This window comes from Schistocerca nitens, chromosome 4 (genome assembly GCF_023898315.1).
Source record: "Schistocerca nitens isolate TAMUIC-IGC-003100 chromosome 4, iqSchNite1.1, whole genome shotgun sequence".
Classification (NCBI taxonomy): domain Eukaryota; kingdom Metazoa; phylum Arthropoda; class Insecta; order Orthoptera; family Acrididae; genus Schistocerca; species Schistocerca nitens.
The window spans coordinates 673,486,719-673,509,423 of record NC_064617.1 but is presented as its reverse complement, the minus strand read 5'-3'; the positions used below and the strand labels follow the sequence as shown (position 1 = coordinate 673,509,423).

General features: G+C 37.0%; 1 protein-coding gene across 1 annotated transcript in view; it reads right to left on the bottom strand.

Moving 5' to 3' along the window:
• LOC126252497 (probable Na(+)/H(+) antiporter nhx-9) overlaps positions 1–22,705 on the bottom strand; it is a 665,019-nt gene that overhangs the window by 92,429 nt on the left and 549,885 nt on the right. The window contains exons 11-12 of the mRNA XM_049953392.1: positions 22,441–22,510; positions 18,470–18,577 (exon numbers count right to left, since the gene is read on the bottom strand). Of these exons, the coding sequence (XP_049809349.1) occupies positions 18,470–18,577; positions 22,441–22,510 (178 nt within the window). The remainder of the gene's footprint in view (positions 1–18,469; positions 18,578–22,440; positions 22,511–22,705) is intronic.

Sequence of the window (22,705 nt, the reverse complement as noted above, 5' to 3'; positions counted from 1 at the left end):
CATAAAAGATAGGAAATCTGAATATTTGCAGCATATGATCTGCATATCTAACAGGACTACTTAATAAACGCTTCCATGTTGGGGAAACAAGGAGTAGACTGAGGTGAAAAAGGTATGGATCACAGGGAGCCTATGTCGTTCTTGATTTTCATTAATAGCAGAAGCTCCAATAGGAATACCTTGCAGTTTGCGGAAAATATAACCCTGTTCTGTAGAGGAGAGAGTGTTCTTAAAAGCAAAACACACAGCACCAGTTTACAAAAAAGTTATGCACATGATGTGTCAAGCTACCAGTACTAGCTAAGGTGATGGAGTCCGTAATAAAAGACTGACTATTATGTTATTTTGATAGAAATAATCTCTTTAAGCTGCACAGCACTGTTTTTGGAAGGGCAAGTCAATGACAACAGCAGGACTTGACTTAATTACAAACATAACTCTGGGTTTTGAAGACAAAGAGTTTATAGCCCTTTAACTCTGTGACCTCAGTAAAGCTTTTAGCTGTACCCCACATGACGCTCTGCTAAAATCATGTGGCTCTGGGGGAGCTGTTCTGCAGACTCTCAAATCCTACCTGAAAAACAGATTGTATCAGTGCAAGGAGTAGACTGAAGTGAAAAGGTATGGATTACAGGGAGCCTATGTTGTTCTTGATTTTCATTAATAGCAGAAGCTCCAATAGGAATGCCTTGCAGTTTGCAGAAAATAAAACCCTGTTTTGTAGAGCAGAAAGTGTTGTTCATGTTTTTCAACAAGTGGATATCCTATTTAGTGAGGTCAAGGCCTGGTTTGTCATGAATAAGATGAAAATTAACTAAGACAAAATACAAAGGGTGACATACAGCCTCTGAGATACTGGAGCGCTGAGTGATACAGCAGTCATTAAACTTCTGGGATTTTTTCATTGATACTAAGGTAACTTGGCTAGAGCACACCAAAGACAGAATAGAACCTACTAACAGTGTGCTGTGCACTGTTCCACTGCCACATTAGCTATGGGCTGCTGCTGCAGAACACCCTGCAGGCTCTTAGAATCAGCTTTTATTGCAAAAGAAAGCATGAGCATCATTACCCCATGCGGGGAAAAAAAAGAAAAAAAAACTGCTGACAAGTGTAAATGGAGTTCTGACTGTGTTTGGTCAATATACATTCATCTGACGAGTTCTCACAAAGATAAATCACGAGAAATATACAGAAAGAAAAATGAGGTTCATCAGTACACTTCTCACAATAAAGACAGCATAGACAGGTCAAGATCTCACTTAAAGACACAAAGCAACTTCCCAAAGGTGATCCTCAAATTATTTAATACACTACCAAAGGATATTCTATCTATCATTACCAATGGAGCAACTTAGAGCTAAAATTTTATGTATATTAAAAGAGTAATCTTTGTACAATGTTGAAGAATTATTTTCTGGAGATAGAATGGCATCTCTCTGAGCCGCAATTCAGTGCAATGATGACAGCAGAAGCTATGCTATTTAATTACACTATGTTCTAATATTGAATTTATAGTTATGTTATCATTGTAAAATATATCACAGTGTTATTCAAACATTGATGCCATCTGTCCAGCCATAGCTGCTGAACAACACGAAATTGGTAATCGTTGGTACTAAATGGAAATGGCATACAAAAATATATCAGAAGAAATTAGTGGCAACATGTTGCAGAAACATAATAGACAGAGATACAAAGACAGACAAATGGAGTCAGTAGTGCTTCTTGTGATACAGTTGGGGGTTTGGGTTTAATAGATACTATGAAAGTAAAAATTTGCTCAAAACTAGTGACAGCTTGGAAAAATACAGTGATACAAAAGTAAAATAAAGAAGAACAAATGAAATGATGTAAGAAAAGAATTGGTCATAAGTAAAAGAGCATCTGGAACACAGCAAAAATTACATAAAATGTGGAAATTTCATGTGAACTAAAGGTATAAAATGATTACCAATGAAACTGAGAATATGGTTAATGATCAGTGTAGAAAATTAGAAAAATTTATTTGTTAAAGAATGCTACTTTTTAAGTACAATAGCAGACAACACAAAATGTTACAAACAATATGTTCCAAAGATTGTGACATCTTCAAACATATTCCAATTGTAAGGGAAGTCCCTTTCATGAAAGTGGCAATAAATGTGAAAGCTATCAAATTTTGCTTTACTCATTTGTACATGAGTAAAGCAAAATTTGATAGCTTTCACTTATTTGTACATCCCCCCCCCCCCCCCCCCCAAATGAACCATGGACCTTGCCGTTCGTGGGGAGGCTTGCCTGCCTCAGCGATACAGATGGCCGTACCGTAGGTGCACCCAAAATGGAGGCATATCTGTTGAGAGGCCAGACAAACGTGTGGTTCCTGAAGAGGGGCAGCAGCCTTTTCAGTAGTTGCAGGGGCAACAGTCTGGATGATTGACTGATCTGGCCTTGTAACATTAACCAAAACGGCCTTGCTGTGCTGGTACTGCGAACGGCTGAAAGCAAGGGGAAACTACAGCCGTAATTTTTCCCGAGGGCATGCATCTTTACTGTATGGTTAAATGATGATGGCGTCCTCTTGGGTAAAATATTCCGGAGGTAAAATAGTCCCCCATTTGGATCTCCAGGCGGGGACTACTCAAGAGGATGTCATTATCAGGAGAAAGAAAACTGGCGCTCTAAGAATCGGAGCGTGGAATGTCAGATCCCTTAATCGGGCAGGTAGGTTAAGAAATTTAAAACAGGAAATGGATAGGTTAAAGTTAGGTATAGTGGGAATTAGTGAAGTTTGGTGGCAGGAGGAACAAGACTTTTGGTCAGGTGAATACAGGGTTACAAATACAAAATCAAATAGGGGTAATGCAGGAGTAGGTTTAATAATGAATCAAAAATAGGAGTGCGGGTAAGCTACTACAAACAGCATAGTGAATGCATTATTGTGGCCAAGATAGACACGAAGCTCATGCCTACTACAGTAGTACAAGTTTATAGGCCAACTAGCTCTGCAGATGATGCAGAAATTGATGAAATGTATGATGAGATAAAAGAAATTATTCAGGTAGTGAAGGGAAACGAAAATTTAATAGTCATGGGTGACTGGAATTCGAGAGTAGGAAAAGCGAAAGAAGGAAACATAGTATGTGAATATGGATTGGGGGTAAGAAATGAAAGAGGAAGCCGTCTGGTACAATTTTGCACAGAGCATAACTTAATCATAGCTAACACTTGGTTCAAGAATCATAAAAGAAGGTTGTATACATGGAAGAATCCTGCAGATACTAGAAGGTATCATATGGATTATATAATGGTAAGACAGAGATTTAGGAACCAGGTTTTAAATTGTAAGATATTACCAGGGGCAGATGTGGACTCTGACCACAATCTATTGGTTATGAACTGTAGATTAAAACTGAAGAAACTGCAAAAAAGTGGGAATTTAAGGAGATGGGACCTGGATAAACTGACTAAACCAGAAGTTGTACAGACTTTCAGGGAGAGCATAAGGGAACAATTGACAGGAATGGGCGAAAGAAGTACAGTAGAAGAAGAATGGGTAGCTCTGAGGGATGAACTAGTGAAGGCAGCAGACGATCAAGTAGGTAAAAAGACAAGGGCTAGTAGAAATCCTAGGGGAACAGAAGAAATATTGAATTTAATTGATGAAAGGAGAAAATATAAAAATGCAGTAAATGAAGCAGGCAAAAAGGAATACAAACGTCTCAAAAATTAGATCGACAGGAAGTGCAAAATGGCTAGGCAGGGATGGCTAGAGGACAAATGTAAGGATGTAGAGGTTTTATCTCACTAGGGGTAAGATAGATACTGCCTTCAGGAAAATTAAAGAGACCTTTGGAGAAAAGAGAGCCACTTGTATGAATATCAAGAGCTCAGATGGAAACTCAGTTCTAGGCAAAGAAGGGAAAGCAGAAAGGTGGAAGGAGTATATAGAGGGTCTATACAAGGGCGATGTACATGAGGACATTATTATGGAAATGGAAGAAGATGTAGATGAAGATGAAATGGGAGATATGATACTGCATGAAGAGTTTGACAGAGCACTGAAAGACCTGAGTCAAAACAAGGCCCCGGAAGTAGACAACATCCCTTTACAACTACTGACAGCCTTGGGAAAGCCAGGCCTAACAAAACTCTACCATATGGTGAGCAAGATGAATGAGACAGGCGAAATACCCTCAGATTTCAAGAAGAATATAAAAATTCCAATCCCAAAGAAAGCAGGTGTTGACAGATGTGAAAATTACCTAACTATCAGTTGATAAGTCATAGCTGCAAAATACTAACGCAAATTCTTTACAGATGAATGGAAAAACTGGTAGAAACCGACCTCGGGGAAGATCAGCTTGGATTCCGTAGAAATGTTGGAACACATAAGGCAATACTGACCTCACGACTTATCTTAGAAGAAAGATTAAGGAAAGGCAAACCTACGTTTCTAGCGTTTGTAGACTTAGAGAAAGCTTTTGACAATGTTGACTGGAATACTCTCTTTCAAATTCTAAAGGTGGCAGGGGTAAAATACAGGGAGCAAAAGGCTATTTACAATTTGTACAGTAACCAGATGGCAGTTATAAGAGTCGAGGGGTATGAAAGGGAAGCAGTGGTTGGGAAGGGAGTGAGACAGGGTTGTGGCCTATCCCCGATGTTATTCAATCTGTATATTGAGCAAGCAGTAAAGGAAACAAAAGAATAATTCAGACTAGGAATTAAAATCCATGGAGAAGAAATAAAAACTTTAAGGTTCGCCGATGTCATTGTAATTGTGTCAGAGACAGCAAAGGACCTGGAAGAGCAGCTGAATGGAATAGACAGTGTCTTGAAAAGAGGATATAAGATGAACATCAACAGAAGCAAAACGAGAATGATGGAATTTAGTCAAATTAAATCAGGTGATGCTGCAGGAATTAGATTAGGAAATGAGAGGCTTAAAGTAGTAAATGAGTTTTGCTATTTGGGGAGCAAAATAACTGATGATGGTTGAAGTAGAGAGGATATAAAATGCAGACTGGCAATGGCAAGGAAAGCGTTTCTGAAGAAGAGAAATTTGTTAACACTGAGTATAGATTTAAGTGTCAGGAAGTCGTTTCTGAAAGTATTTGTATGGAGTGTAGCATGTATGGAAGTGAAACATGGACGATAAATAGTTTGGACAAGAAGAGAATAGAAGCTTTCAAAATGTGGTGCATAGAAGAATGCTGAAGATTAGATGGGTAGATCACATAACTAATGAGGAGGTATTGAATAGAATTGGGGAAAAGAGGAGTTTGTGGCACAACTTGACTAGAAGAAGGGACCGGTTGGTAGGACATGTTCTGAGGCATCAAGGGATCACAAATTTAGCATTGGAGGGCAGCGTGGAGGGTAAAAATCGTAGAGGGAGACCAAGAGATCAATACACTAAGCTGATTCAGAATGATGTAGGTTGCAGTAAGTACTGGGAGATGAAGAAGCTTGCACAGGATAGAGTAGCATGGAGAGCTGCATCAAACCAAACCAGTCTCAGGACTGAAGACCACAACAACATTTGTACATGATAACACATTCTTACTTAAACATTATCAAGAAAAGTTACTGTAGCGATTATGTGTTGCAGTGATGACTATAGTGACAGCACACTGTGTTTGAAGTATTTACATTCGTGATAAGTCTAGTGACACATGTTTACACTTTGGGTTGTAGTAGTCAGTTATTCCTTGGTCTTAAATAATAAATGTTGTATGCTATGTGGATATGTCACTTAATTGGTTCTACTGTCCTAATATAGTGCAAATACACCCTAATATAAATAAGTAAAAAGCAGAAGGATTAGGATGGAAGCAGGAGAAAAGAATCAGAAAGGTTAACAAAAATAATATTAATATGCTAGATAGAAATCATCAATGAGGTCAATGAAGAGCAGATACAGTTCTTTGATAGCTACTTCTAATTTTCCAAAGTGATTCTCAATGGTACGCCAGCTATTTTCTTGTAACACTGATGATACAACATTGTTTTAAGAGTTCCAACTGCATTCATAAAATGTAAGAAAATAAGTCTTTTAAACTTATTTTCTACTAGTGTTGTCCCCTGAAAATCATGAAAGTGTTATAGCTTTGCAATTAATTTTATGAACTGAAGGACAAAATAAAAGTCAATGTGGCTACAGATTCATAATTTTCATCTATCATTTCCTTGGTCTTTCTGTAAATGATTGCTGCTTCTGCTATTTTTACTTCATGCAATAGCAACACAGTTGCTAACTTCATACTTAAACTTAGCTGTCTACAATGAGCTTGATGGTATGGGTCATTAAGTTCTAAGCTTGTGTTTTCAGCTGAGGGATGTTAAACTGTAAGCTTTCCCTTAAGTTGAGAAATTAGTTATTAATAATCAAAATTTTATCTGGGATTCATAACACTCACGGCACTAAAATAAACCAATGGTTCATTATAAGAGAAATGGAGATTTATGTGTTATACAACCATTGTAAAAGTCAAATGTCCAATGTCTAAACTTCAATGGACATATACTCTCAGTCAAGGTTGATATCATATCAAATTACTACAGAAGGCTACACTGTCTTTGCAGTCAAATTATGAAATAGGCCTCCAATGACTGTCATACAAGCATCTGAGCAACCACTGTAGCTATATTTGTGGAAAAATCATCTATTAGGAATAGAATGAATGTAATTCAAGGTACTCATTTATAAATATATTTTATAAGACAACCATCTGCTTTGACCATTCTATCAAAATCAAGTCCAAATGAGATGGAGAACTGGGAGAGAAAATACCACCACAAAACAAATGCGTTTCTTCCACTTGATTCTCCAGTTAATAAGTGCAGATCTGTGAACATGGATCAAAGTGAACTCTTAACCAAGCTCTGATTCAGATAAATTACAAAAATTCTCAGTTTATATGCAGCTGTTAGCACAAAAACTAACAGGCTTTGAATATCACATAAAAAGACATGAACAGGGCAAGAAGCAGACTGAGCCCATAATTACATAAATGCTACCTTCTTAAGAATAATATTTTGATGCATTTTGTGTCCTTTACAACAAATTTACCTTAAGCCTTTTCCACTGTTTATATCTTCTGCCATAATTTAGTTTATTTGTTGGTTTCCTCCTTATCAATATCTGAATTACACTGTCCAAATTCTGACTCTTCTGTAGCCTTCACCGTGTCCATGATCATTTACTTTCCTCTGTTCTATTTTGCCTTATATTCTTTTTCTTCTCCATATTATGGCATACCCCTTTTATCTACTCTTTCAAATAATTTTCTCACTAATAATAATGGTAGTTTTTTTTATTTTCATCCATTTATTTCCCTCATTCTCTTTCTTTGCACTCTTGAAAGGCTTCAAGCATTCATACACCATAACGCTAACAAGGTGACTGTACATTCTCACACATGGTGCCTATTTAACTTCTCTAACTTTTGAAATTTACTCCTGCAGGTTGTAACCCTGTTCTTTCATTATACAGCTGCCTCTCATCCTTCAAAATGCTATTTCTGGGAATTTTGTTATGTTTGGTATTTTCTCTACATTTTTTAATCTTATTTTACTGATGTCTCCTGGAAAAGAATCTTTGATTTAGAAGACCCCTCTGAATACTGTTTTTGAGAACTACCTCATATGTTATTACATATAACTCAGTTGTTGTTCTTACTTTTCATGGATGCTACTCAAGTTTAAATCTGAAATATTAAACGTTTTATCTAAAGAGATATTACAAACAAATAGAAAATCAATAGTACCATCTTGTGCCTAAGAACCACATTTCTTGAACCAAAGTATATATATGAAGTTTTGATATTATGTACTTCATCAGCATTCAGTACTTAAGCCAAGTGTAATTTTTGATTCAAAAGAATAACAAGAATTTTACAGACAGAAATCCACTATGTAACATTTAATGAAACAGCACCTAAGAAGGCAAAAGCATAATCTGAAAGAAAGTTACCAATGTGCAGTGGATATGCGATAGCTACTGTATATTTCACATCATGCCTGGGTGTTGAAGAGGTAATTCCTGCAAACTGCTCTATGCTTGAAGCAAACTGGAATCTCATGACTGACAACTACAGCATTTTCATCTGTTGACTGCCTCAAACAGAAGGAAAGCATAAGGCTAACTTTTATGAAGTAAGCACATGTCACAGAAATCTGAAAAACAAGAATATTGAGAGAAGTGGCACATTTGCTACAGTAGAAGGAGATGATGAAACATACCACCACTGGCACCTCGTCGCCATGGTAGTGATACTTCAGCTATTGTCGGTGCATCATCATAATCAAGTGTAGGTTTTGTGTACTGCTTGATCAGACGTGCTTTCCTGGGATTGGAACTTGGTAAGCTGCTTATTTGAGTCAATAGACTTGATTCAGGTGTCCCACCAGCTAATAACCAGTGCAACACACATGAAAAGAACATAATAAGAACAGGATAGAGGCTTATCTCAATACATTTACATTTACTATGGCTCACTAATTGTTCTTGTCATTCAAAGTCAATGCTCCTGCAACAGCAATTGAAGATAAGTGTAGTTATTGTTCCGACACACCTACATGTGAAATGAAAACTGAAACTGTTGCTAATGACAATGAATTCCTTTACCACATTTCTGATTGCTATAAAAAAAACTGTGGACAGCCGATTACTTATTACTGATGGTGAGGGCCAAGATCACAAAGAAACACTGCTTACAAAGAAAACCATGATAGTTTCAATGAAGATAGTACTTCCTCTCTTTGATGAAATCTTCAGTTAATAAGTAAACATGGTATAATGGTGATTTCTTCCTCTCAAATCTGCAGTTCAGAGTGTTTTTGACTAAAGTACTGATCAAGTGATCAATTGTACATTCTAAAAATGCAATAAATGATTCAAAGTTATACTGATGGTAGTTAATACTCTGTAACCAAGGCTTCATAGTGCTGTTTTTTTGACTGTGAACAAAATTGTAACAATAAAGATTTATCCGAAGACAGTGAACAAGGAATTCGGAACAATACAGAATTAACTACATTTAACTGAAATTATTTTTATAGATTAGATACCACCAAACAGAGAGGGATAAACTACACAAGTAACAAGGTAATGGTATGAAAAAGATGTAACATTGCTGACAGTGTACTGAGACAATATCAATGTCATGGATATTACGTGAACTGGTTTACTGTTGTTGTCAACTAGGTGAAAGTGAATTATCCTCTTGAGTGTCTGGTGAACTAGGTTGATAGAAAATTCTGTGTCTTGCATCACTTCATCTTATATTGCAATCATAAGCTCCAGCAAATCTGTCTGAGATTAACAGCTAGAGAACTTGTCTGTATTAATTGCAATTATATGACATAAATAACTGAAACATTTTGAACAGACATCAGAGTAAATTTCATTTTGTCAAAGGAGTATTTCTGATAATCTAATAAGAAATACAATTAAGAATAATCTCTTGTCTCATTCATGTAATAATTGCTATCCATGTGTTACAACTGTGGCGCATTGGAGAGCAGGTTCTCACTGGGAATTTTAAGAAACAAAATATTGCCACTTTGAGTCACACTGCTAATTTATGAGATGATTGTGGCTTTTGCTTCACTTTCAAGCGTCCAAAGAGTGTGGAGTTTGCAGTACATAAGTCTCTTAAAGCTGAATAATTAACACATCACAATAAATTCTTAAATAGTTTTGTAAATTACTTGGCTGATAAGGTTCTTTATTAAATGGAGGATATCAATTAATTAAAACCATATGTACTCAATCGGAGCTGCAATAAATCAGTAATCAAGTGAAATGCAGACTGTGAAAAACATCCAAATGTATTTATGTACTTCTGTTCTGGAGCTTATCCCATACACTATTTAATAACTTTGAGTTTTTTAGAGGAAGCCAGAATGACAACAAAAGTCTCTTTGGATTCCTTGCTTGTCAAATTTTCTTTTTGACATAAGAAAAAAGTGGGAAAAATTAAACAGCAGAAATTTGAAGCTGAGATTAGAATATTACTTTTCCCAATTTATAATTTCCCCCTCACAGGACAAGTGGAAGTACATGCCACATTGACTGCAAAAAATAATTTCACCATGTTCATGAAGCTCAGTGACTGAAATGATTTAAGCTACTCTGGAGCATATGCCAATGGTAGAGATTATGGAACTGAATAAAAAAAGACAGTTACCCAGAGCTATGAACTTGACACACAAGTTTGCTAATTCAAAAGTTGTCAGTTCCGAATTGTAAATTTGAGAAACTGATGACAAATTTTGATAATATTAACTCCTGTCTCTAGAACCAAATAGCTCGGTATAGATCCTTGTGACAGCACAACATTGAATTTTTGTGTGTGTCTCAGTTGCACAAGACAGCAAACTATCAACAACACCAACTAGAAATAAATAATGTCCAATTGAAAGCTGTGTAGGTAGGCCTATTGTTAAGAAAGTGACCAACACAAGATTTTCTGTTATGGAAGTCATAACTTTAATAACAGAAAAATGTTCTCCAGCAGTTGCTCTGCCACTAATTTATCTGAATGTTACAGAACACTGCAAAAATTTTGTGTTTTCAATTATAAGCTTTTCATTTGAGAATAAAGGAAGGGCTTAAGATCAAAAACTGACTTAACTGGATGACAGCAACAAAGTGAAGTACAGTTTTGTTAAAGCTGAAACACAATTACAGTAGTTGCACATTTGATAGTGAGCAGCTGGGGAAAATTTGTGAAATTAACTGATAATAGCCAGGAAGCATACAAGACTCACGACTTGTGCAGATAAAATAGTCTGATGAGGTACTATGAACTACCTGCACTTTGCAGATATTTCTTACAGTGAATGTAATTATTTCTTGCTTAGTTTAGTCATCTGGTGACAATTTACATTATATGTACTAACCTAGGTGGATTTTTTGCCTTTATGAGTACAAAAGATAATTACACTCTACAAACTCATGAATGAATGTCTTTAAGAAAATGATGTGAATTATGGCAGGGTGTGAATTAGTACAAATGAACAAGGTAAAAAGAGAGCATACATGTTATTGCAGATGTTTTCCTGATATCAACAATTAATCTTATATGTTTCCATGAGAAACAGAGAAAAACAAATAAAGGTACACATTCTCTAAAAATACATGTTAGCTTTACACATTAATGATAAAAGCTCTAAGATGATATGTACAAAAGATCCACAAAAAGAAAGCAAGAAAGACATATAGCTCTCATGTTATTTTTATGAACACTGAAGAAATGTATGATAAATGCTTTGAACATGAAAATCAGAGTGTCATAATCAGAACAGGAAAAATACTGGGCCTCAAGTGAAGCTAATATTTTACTACACATGAAACTCTCCCATTATTTTAAAAATGCTCACTGTCTTTCATAGTTAATTAAAACTTACATTGAAACATGTCTCATTAAAAAGCTATTAATTTAGATTTATAGACAGAAGGGAAAGTAAGATGAAAGAATTAGGAAGCTCTTACGACACATCATGCAAACAACTTATATTACAAAAACATAGAACTGTACATAGCTTTCATATATATCAGCATCATGCGTGGGCTATAACACATCCTGACATGAATTTCAAGCAAATAACATTTACATTTCATGTAACTTGCACCATGCTATTGAATAATGGCTCCACAGAGAAAGGGTGGTCACCAAAATGACCACAGTTCACAGATTAAATTAAAATAAAATAAATATAATAAATATATTACAAAGAAATTTCAAAAAAAGAAATTTTTTGCAAGACTGTCACATTGTAACATTACAAATTGATAAATGTAATTTGAAATTACCATGTTCAATAGGAAACTGGTCAGAAAAAGTGATGTTACAAATTTCTGTTTGAGAATAATTACCTGAAATAAATTGCACAATAACTTATCAATAAACAACATTCATTCTCATCCCTATTTACAAACAAAATGTAAAGTCAATTACTGCAAGTTATGAGACCACATTTCAGTGTAATAGAGGCAAAGTAAATGTAAGGAGAGGATAACTTTTGGACAATTTTTAAATTACCACTTTTGTTGGCTGTAATGGTGAAAGAGTCTTTGCCAGTTGACATATTGAGGAATATAATTTTGTTTCCTTTCAAATGCAACAAGCTTGCACCACCTGATTTTAACACTCTTTCTCTTAAATAATTTTGTATACTGTTTCAAACTCAAAATTTTCCAAATTGAGCTTGATAATTCAGTTGCTCCATTTTTTCCAGAGCTTAAATGAGATACATTTAGCAAAAACTTATTGTTTCAGAAAACTGCTGTATTCTAATTGTTATGTTTTTCATTTTTAATGTATGTGAGACAGGAGGATAAAAATGAACGGCACAGTGAAAATATTCTTTGCAAAGTTATTCACAATGCATTCCACAGTAGGGAGTAATAAGAAATTCATTTACTGATTCTGTGGTGTTTCTTGAACTGAGAATTAAAGCTATACTCCCAACACAGGCACCATAAACTATACTTTTATAATGCGTTAATAATTTACAATGTATCACGTTGATGCTAAGATATTTTAATGATTTTATTCATATTAATAAGTCTTGTTGAAATTATTAGTATAAATTATAAGATTTCACTGGACAGAGGAAACTTGCTATTTGCCATGGTGAACTTGATATCATTTACGGTTGTGTAAGAGTAATGGAAGAAAGTAGTTAGGGAAGAAACAACATCAAAATGTGGAAGTGTTTCAAGAGCAACTGAGTATTGTATGTTCTTAGGGCTATTGTGTACATAAGTGATGAAGCTCTTCATATTTTCAAAATCATCATAGGGGAATATATAATATAGTCTAGCTGTAAAGATAGTGTAGACCCACATGGAAAGGGGACGGGAGAGCTATGGAAATGAGGGATACATTGCAGCGAGTGTTTTCACCTGTGGAATTCAGAAAAGTTGGTATTGGACAGAAGACTACAGATAGCACTAGCTGTGAAGAAGTCATTGACGTAAAGCACATCATGTTGGCTGGCATGTTCAGCAACTGGATGATCCAACTTCTGTTTGCCACAGTTTGGCAGTGGCCTCTCATGTGGACATACAGCTTGTTAGTGGTCATGCCCACATGAAATTTGGCACAGTGGTTCCAGCAAAGTTGGTAGACCATATGACTATTTTCAAAGGTGGCCCTTTCTTTGATGGTTTAGGAAATGTCTGTGACCGGACTCTAGTAGGTGATAATGGGCAGATGGAGGGGACAGGTACTGCTTCCAGATCTATTGCAGGGATATGAACCATGGGGCAATGGGTGCAAACAAAATTGGTATAAGGACAGACAAGGATATAGCGTAAGTTGGGCGGGCAGCAGAATACCACTGTGAGAGGCTTCGGGAGGATAGTGGGGAAAATACTTCTAATTTCAGGGTGTGACAAGAGGTAGTCAAAATCTTGGCAGTAAACATGATTCAGCTGCTCCAATCCTGAGTGGTACTGAGTCACAAGGGGTATGCTTCTTTGTGGCCAAACCATGGGTATAAGGGAAATGATAGGTGGCTGGGTAAACAAGACATCGGATATCTGTTTCTGGAAAAGGCGGGGAGGGAAATTTTGATCTACGAAGGCTTCAGTAAAACTTTGTCACATGTGGAGAGAGCCCGCTCATCACTGCAGATGTGATGAGCATGGGTGGCTAGGCAGTATGGAAGGGACTTCTTGGTAGAGAATGGTGGCAGCTGTCTAAGTGAGGTATTGTTGTGTACCTATCCTTGAGCTGGAGTTCAACATTGAGGAAGGTAGCTTGCTGGGCTGAGGAGAACACAAAGTGAAGGTAATTGGAGAGAAGGTGTTGTGTTTTTGGAGGAATGTGGATATGGTGTCCTCGCATTCGGCCCACATCAGAAGATGTCATCAATGAATCTGAAGCAAGTGAGGGGTCTGAAATTCTGCATGGGTACAAAGATTTCCCCTGTATAGCCCATGAATGAGCTCGCTTAGAATGGTGCCATGTGGGTACTCATTGCTGTACCACAGATTTATTTATAGGTGATATCTTCAAAGGAGAAGTAACTGTGGGTAAGGATATACATGGCCACGGTAAACAGGGAGGAGATTGAACATTTGAGATCAGTTGGGTGATGGGAAAGGTAGCATTCAGTAGTAGCAAGGCCATGGATATGATGATGTTAGTAAAGATGGAAGCAGCAATGACAGTGACAAGCAGGGTGCCAGGTGGCAGAGAAACAGGAGCTGCACAGTGCAGATAGAGGAAATGCTTAGTGCCTTTTAAATAGGATGATAGGTTATGAGCAATAGGCTGAAGGTGTTGGTCCACAACGGCAGAGCTTCTCTCTTTGGGGGTGCAGTAACTAGCCATTATGTGACATCCCGGATCGCTTGGTTTATGTACTTTAGAAAGCATAAAGAAGGTAGGAGCATGGAGAGTGATGGGAGTGGAGAGAGTGATAGTCCCAGGACAGAGCTTCTGGGTTGGACCAAGGGATTTGAGAAGTATGAAGATCCTGCCAGATTTGTTGAAGGAGGTAGGGTGGCAGGGCCTGTGGATGGATGTATCTGACAGCTGGTGGAGTCCTTCTGCCAAGTAATCCCTGCTCCTCATAATCACAGTGGCAAGGCCTTTGTTGACAGGTGGGATTATAAGGTCAAGATCAGTTTTAAGCGGGTGGATTATGGTGATTTCTGTGGATGTTAGGTTTGTTGCCTTGTTGAGGGATTGGGGGGAATGATGAAGATGCGAGTTTTGGATTTAGGAAATTCTGGAAACTTAACTGGAGATGATTTAGGGGCAGTGGGGATGGATAATGGTTAGACTAGAGATGAAATTGAGTAAGGCAGTGTTCAATATTGGTTTGGGACTGAGTCTAGCTGGTTGGGTTACTGGCAATAAAGTGTCTCCACTGTAATAACTAGGAAAAAGAGAGAAGGTCTTTTAACAAGAACAGCAGATTGAATTTTGGTGTGAGGATAAAGGTAAGGCCTTTGGAAAGGTCTGATGTTCTTGTGAGACAGAGGCTCTTAAAGGACAGGTTCATGACTGTGCTGTGAGACTGTTTAGGCTCTGGATTCTCTAGGGTGCTGAAAAGTACTTTCTTCATAAAACATCCATCCTGGTCACCATGACCAGCTGTACTCTCACTCACAATTATATCTACTTTGAAGGCATAAGCTACAAATAAATCTGTAGTACTGCAATGGGCACCTATATGGCACCATTCTATAACAACCTAACCATCCAGAAACCCCAAACCCCTCATGTACTTCAGATTCATTGGCGACATTTTCATTATCTCGATCAAAGGTAAAGTTACCATATACAAATTCCTGCTGAATATAAACATCTTCTCTACCATTTACTTCACCCGGTCCTCCTCAGAACAAAAAGCCACCTTTCTCAAAGTCGACCACCACCTCAAGGATGGCTACATTCTTTCCTATTTCAACACCAGTCCTGCCAACCACCAACAATACTTTCACTTCAACAGCTGCCATCCATTAAACACCAAGAACTTCCTTCCATACAGCCTAGCCACCTGTGGTCATCACATCTGTAGTGACAATCAGTCATCTTCCAAATATGCTAAGGGTCTTACTACGGACTTCATGGACTGAAATTATCCTCCTTACCTTGTCCAGAAACAGATCATCTGTGTTTTTGTCTCCCCAGTCACATCTCATCCCCCACATTTCACCTTGCACATCCACAAAGGATCAACCTCTTGTGACTCAGTACGACCCTGTACTTGAGCAACTGAGTCACGTTCTCCACAACAGTTCTGACTAACTCTTGTTATACCCTGAAATGAGCATTAACTTCCCCACTAACCTCCCTACCAAACTCATGGTGCTATTCCAGCAATGACCCAACATAGAGATTGCCTTTTCTGTCCTTATTCCACCCCTGCTCCCAATTCCTTGCCGTATGGTTCACAGTCTTGCAATAGAGGCAGATGAAATACCAGTACCATGCTTCCACTACTAGAGTGGCAGGCAAAACAGGATTGGTCAAGAATAGAAAGATGATATGAACAATCAGTACATGAATAAAGTGCTTAAGAACTGACAAAGTGGAAATGTCATAAAAAGAAGAGTGCTTACAAAAATTGAAACAACAAAAAAATGAGACACTAAAAGTAACCTAGAGACTTAAAAGAACTTTTGAAATTTTTTTTAACGTATACTTATATGGCATAAGCCACCAAGTACTTTCAAAGATTTAATTGTGAAACTGTAAAATAACAATGACAACTGTAAAAAAAGCAAAGAAAGGTGATGCCTCAAAATTGTCCAGTTCCAACAATTAAAATTTTCAGCAGTCTGAAAAAAAATCTTGGATATTTCTCAAAAACTGACCTAGAAATTCATGAAGCAATAAAATCACTCAAAAATAATAAAGCATCTGGCAAAGACTTAATTACAGCAGAATCACTGAAATGGTCAGAAAAATGATTATATTAGATCTACACTTGATTTTTGAGACCATTTGGAAAACAGAAAAAATTCCAGGTTAAGGGGAAATAATATTAATCTACCATCTACATGAAGGGGTTCTCAAACATAATGCCAACAATACAAGAGAGTTCTACTTCTACCAGTGACACACAAAACCTCTAACTGAACAGAACTGAAGGAACTTTAGACAAGCAACAAGGATAATACCATGGGGTGTTTGGGGGGGGGGGGGTTTCTTTATGGGAAGGCAATGGTCAGAACACACTTTTAACTAAAAATCAATACTTATCCACAAAAAATAATCCAGAATGCTTAAAATGGTACCATTTATCAAATTTACAAAAGAATTTGACTAAGCATACAGTGAAGCAATAGATAAAACCATTAGAGCATTTAGTATTATAGCCAAATTGGTAAATATTCTCTGCTTGACAAAATAACTAAAGCATACAGAAGACAGTCAGAGTCAGTGTAACTTTGCACACATACACACCATTAGTGGCTACATAAACCATTAAGAGTGGCAATTGTCTATGACAGGTAAAATGCCCACCAGACTGCATTAGTGTTGCTTGTGTTTAGTGCTGTTGCCAGCCTGATTATGTGCATAATGAACATGAACAGCATCACATGTTGAGTGATCAGTGAAGGACACTGATATGTCATGCACTCATGTGAGACAACATTATCAGTATATCGCACAGTTTCAAAGGGACCACATGGTGAGTCTCCAGTTGGCTGGCTGTTGGCTATTTCCAGATGTTTTGGGCATTCATATGTGTCAATGGCCTGATGTTAGACTGCATGGGAAAATGAGGGCAGACATAATCATAGTCTTTGGAGTGTGCTGTGACTGGGAATCATGGACAATGACACACTGTGTACAGTATGAGTCACAGTTCCATTGTACCCAAGATAACACTGTCAAGGGTTTGGTGATGACCTAGAAGGAGCTTCCATTCTTCTACTGTTCTGGAGAGCCACAGAGGTGTTACTCCTGGCCTAACGGTGTGGGGAGCCATCAGATATGACTTGTGGTCATGGTTAGTATTGATTGAGGGAACACTAATGGCACAACAGTATGTCAGGGATATCCTGCATCCTCATGTGTTACCCCTCATGATGCCATTTTTCAACAAGACAATGCTTGTCCATGCATGGCACATGTAGCTATGAATTGTCTGTCTGGTGAGATATTACCATGGCCAGCAAGATTCCCATAATTGTTGTAGGCCAGCTTGCCTCAGAAAAGGATATGACTTTATGGCATCCTGCCCAGTCAAATCTGTGCAAGCATCCAGTTAAGAGGGATTGCAATGTCATATTGATAAATGGACTCATACTTTGAAAGTTTTTGTCATTTAGAATCAATATTATAATTACTGTAATAACAAACATGCCCTCTCACCTATAAAGTTTCATTTAGTTTACTTTTCTCCCTCTGGGTGCTTTACTATTTTTGTCAGGCAGTGTATTTTGTAAAACTCTAACAAATACAGAATCTAAACTAAATTTTATGGAACAAATTTCTTAGTTATTTGAAATAAACACAGGAATAAGGTGAGATGATGTAGGCTCATCACCTTTCCTGTTTAAATGTTTTTAGGAAAAACTAAGTAATCTAGGAAGGATGTGAAATGTAATAAGGATAAACCACCTAGTTTCTAAAGGAGGTTTTGGAATGGTTTCAAAAAATTTGGTAGAAGCCAATAAATTCTGGGTGGTATTTTAGTTACACTTGTGTACAAAACTGCTGTTCCACTATAGTGTTTTTAATCAGTTATTACAAGTTTCATCAGCAAATCACACTGCTTATAAAGAATTTTTTACATATACTAACTAGGTGTCAGTGGGAGACAAATTCAAGAAGTACAAAGGAACTACCAAAACAATGTGAGCTACAAATAATCAAGTTTCATCTCGTGTCATGTGTGTTGTTAGCTCCTGTTACTGAACACCTATTAACAGTATTATCCTCATATGGCTACTCTAACATCAAAAATAGAGTGTTATTTAGGAATAATGAAGACTTTAACTTACAGGAACTTTTGGCTGTGAATGTGATAGCACTGTCCCAGTCCTCCTTACTTGCGGATTTTGGTATTTCAGTGTCATTTTCAGTCTCCTGAAGAACCTCGGTAATGTAATCTGTAAAATGTGAAACAAATGTGTTGCATTCATCTCATAATAAATTGATAAAACAAAACAATAAATCACTGAATGTATACCTCCATGTTCACCCAAAACACATTGCTGTTTAATTGGTACCAATCAAAATGACTCAAAACAGAGAAAAATGTAATAATATTATCATTCACTGATGAAGTTACCTTTCTCGGATCACTCTCAATACTGTAATCCTATCCCTGTTAATACTGTTTTTCCCATACACAGCATGATCCTAACCTGCAAAATCTGCACACAAAGGACATCATCATCTATCACTTGGCTAAGATATGCTTGAAGATATTTGGTCACCTGATGCTTGTTACATAATTCTTCCTGCAATGGTGCCCACAATTATTCTTTGATGACTATCTTACAGCAGGACTTTCCTCCTCTGTCTTACTTTCTCTGTAGCAACTGGTTACCTACTGAAATCCTGTTGACCCTTAGTTACAAATACAAGAGATTCTTGTATGTCTAACTGAAATAGCAGGGTAATTTTTTATGAGAATGACAGAACTGTCAGTAATAATTTTCTTTCTATGGCTTCTATATTCTACTATCACTTTCCTTTTCTCTTTACCTTGTTCCCTCCTTAACCCAACTAGTTTATTTCTCAGAGAAGATAGCATTCAAAATTATGGATGAAATTAATTACACCACTTTCTGCAACAATCCTGTAAAATGTAAATGAAATCATTCAAAAGGTAACTTCACTTAGCAAATTATTTACAAAAAAGACAGGTGTGACATGTTGTAGTTTTGTTGAAAACAGAATGCACTGCAAAAATGGTAAGTGTTTTTGCATATTAGATTTTGCAGTTCACACTGTGGCTTTCTCTGATAATACAGCAACTGAGACTACTATTATACAATAATGGAAGAAAGCATTTTAATTTTGACATCTCTATTAGATTCATATCAACAGTGATGAACCAAAACATTATGACTGGAGCCCAGACTGATGGCCACCTAGTGCCATGGTGGGCACATGATGTGGTAACAATTGATGTGGTGCAGAGATAAATGGGGAATCCCTCCTATACCAGTTCCTCTGTACTATTCAAGTGGAAACTATCACTTCAGCACATTCTGCATGATGTCTCTTTTGTAGCATCTGCCACTGGAGCTTATTGAGCATCTCTGTAATGCTCTTATGCCAACCAAGCAATCCCATGACTAAACAGGTTGTTCTTTGTTGGATCTACTCTCTCTCTTCTATCAGTCGTACATGGTAAGGATCCCATACTGATGAACAATACTCAAGAACTGGTCAAACAAGCACCGTATAAGTCACTTCCCTCATGGATGAGGTACGTTTCCTTAAGGCTTTTCCTACGCATCTCAATCTGGCATCTGCTTTCCACATTGTTGGCTTTATGTGGTCATTTCACTTAAGATCTCCCTGGATAGTTATTCCCAGATATTTTACAGCAGATACTGTTCCAGCAGTTTATCATCAATAGTGTAGCTGTACAGTAGTGGATTTCTTTTCCTATATATGTGCAATATGTTATGTTTACATACATTCAGGGTCAAATGCCAGAGCCTGCAGCATTTATTTATCCTTTCCAGGTCATTCTGCAAATCAGTACTATCTTCTGGCATTGCTACTTTGCTACAGGTAACCTCATAACCTGCAGACAGTCTTAAAGAGCATTTGATGCTTTCAACTAACAGTAATGATGCTATGACACTTCCTCAGTACTCCAGAAATTACCTTCACAAGTGTTAATTTTGCTCCATTAAGAGTGATGTGACAAGTTCTGTCTGCAAGGAAGTCTTGAATCTAGTCACAAATCTGGTCTGATACTTTGATAAGCTCGTATATTTTTCATTATCCGGCATTGCAGTATGGTGTCAAATGCTTCCTGAAGTCAAGGAACATGGCATCAACATGAGTGCCATTGTCTACAGTGGAATGGATCTCATGGAGAAACAAAGTGAGCTGAGTCTTACAAGATCTCTGTTTGCGGAATCCAGGTTGATTTTTATAGAAAAAATTTACTGACTTTCTCTTTAATCCATCAATACTGTGACAGTTGTTGATTCAGTTTCAAGAAAACCTGCACTAGTGGCTCTTGAGGAAAAAGGCACTGTCGAAATCTGTTTGAGCATATTGAAAATGTATCAGACCTCCCAGGATAATGGGAAAATTGAGAATCAAAAGAGGAATCAGTATAGGAGGTATATATCACCAAAACTACTTGTAACAGTCCTAGAAGTTGTTTTCAAATTCCTAAACTGGGAAAAAGAAGGATAAGATCTCAATATCTGTTGAGAAGGACATTATACCATACTCCTTTTATGGCTGTCAAGGTATCCCATAACTGGAATATGACATTCTCCCAAAAATTCATACACATTTTAGATATATTTTACAAGAAGTAAATAGTACTGTTTGCTTCTAGTGGAAGGGGAAAAAGTAAAAATAATACTTAAGAAAAACGGCAGCACTGCATTCACATATTTCCACTCATTCCTATTTCAACAAGAATATGACCACAAAGCAAGTTTTAATAGCCAATTATTGCATGCAGTCACTCTAAGTTCTAAGAGTAGCCACCAAATCCCATTCAAAGAATGAATGTTGTTCAGCAAGCATAGAAGGATGGATGCTGAAGTTTGATGGGACTTGTATCCAGGTGAATGGATGGTAGAGTAGCCATGGAAGTTCTCTGCTGGATTCAAAGTGATGAGAAAGGAACCAGAGAATGGCTCCATGGAAGGTGTAACATGATGTTCAAAAACATAAATGAAGACTGTAATGTGTGGAAAAGTCTAGATGAGGTTTTATTAAGCAAAGAAAAAAACCAAAGTTCCACATTCTGGCCTGATGGGCTAATCAGGACTGACCAACCACGTAATCCTCTGCCAATGGCGTCACTGGATGCTGTATGGAGGGACATGGTGTCAACTCACTGCTCTCCCAGCTGTTGTCAGCTTTCTTGATATTGGGAGTAGCTACTCTCACTGAAATAGCTCCTCAGTTGGCATCACGAGGCTGACTGCATCCCACTGAAGTTCTTCTACCTAGGAAAAATCTCTGCATAGCAGACAGACACACCGACCACCGAGCTATGGACGCAGATGATGTATCAAGAAGAGGATGCCAAATGGCTGATGATAATTATTTTATAAAGTACTATGACAGCGTTTTCAGTATGAAAGCTATTTTAATTCACTTTCCCATAGAAGTGTGCCTTTATTCTGCTGCTTAATAATGCAACTTTTCATTACACTCCTCTGCATATTACACATCATAATTTGTATTTGCTTCTGTATCATCAGCTCATTTGTCAGATGTATATGTTTCCTAATTAGAAGACAGAAATATCTGTTTCTTATCTTTAATCAATAAGTTGCATACCAAGAACTTGCAACTGAGTCACAGCATTACTTGGTTCAGCATTCCAGCCTTCACACTCTGATTGGTATAAAACATTACATCTGAATTCTTCATTGGGCTACATTTACTTTTGCCTGATTGGGAGCACTGTTTTCTGATTGAGCAAGTACTGTATTGACCCAGAGGAATCCACCTCCACACATTTTCCATGTTATGTATTTTCAGAAATGTCAAGAATGATTACTTACTGTGATTTATTTGTACATAATTTGTGCTTGATAAAATCTGTATTGTTAACAAAGTAGACTTACAACATACAACTATAGAGCCACATTATGAGAGAACCTTTCTTCAATATTAGCATTAAAATGCAGATTTCAAAAAATTTCCTTTTTATCTTGGTCTTATATGTATTTGTTGGTATTTAATATCAAATAAATATAACTTTTTATGGAAATTACTGAAGACAGTTTTAGTATCTCTACATAATACATACCATGAGTGAACTGTTTTGCTGAGCCATTCTGAGTAATTCCAGGAAAACTGACATGGTTCTGCTTTCCATCCTGCATACAAAAATGAAATTAATTTGTAATGTAGCACTACAGCACAAATATCTCTAAAAGAACATCAAAATATAATTTATGCTGCTAAAATTATGTCTTAACATAGTAAGTATCTTCAGTACAAGTTACAGTTAACCTCAGTACACATCTCCAGCAGAAATAGTTTCTTAAAATATCAATTATATATTCTATAAC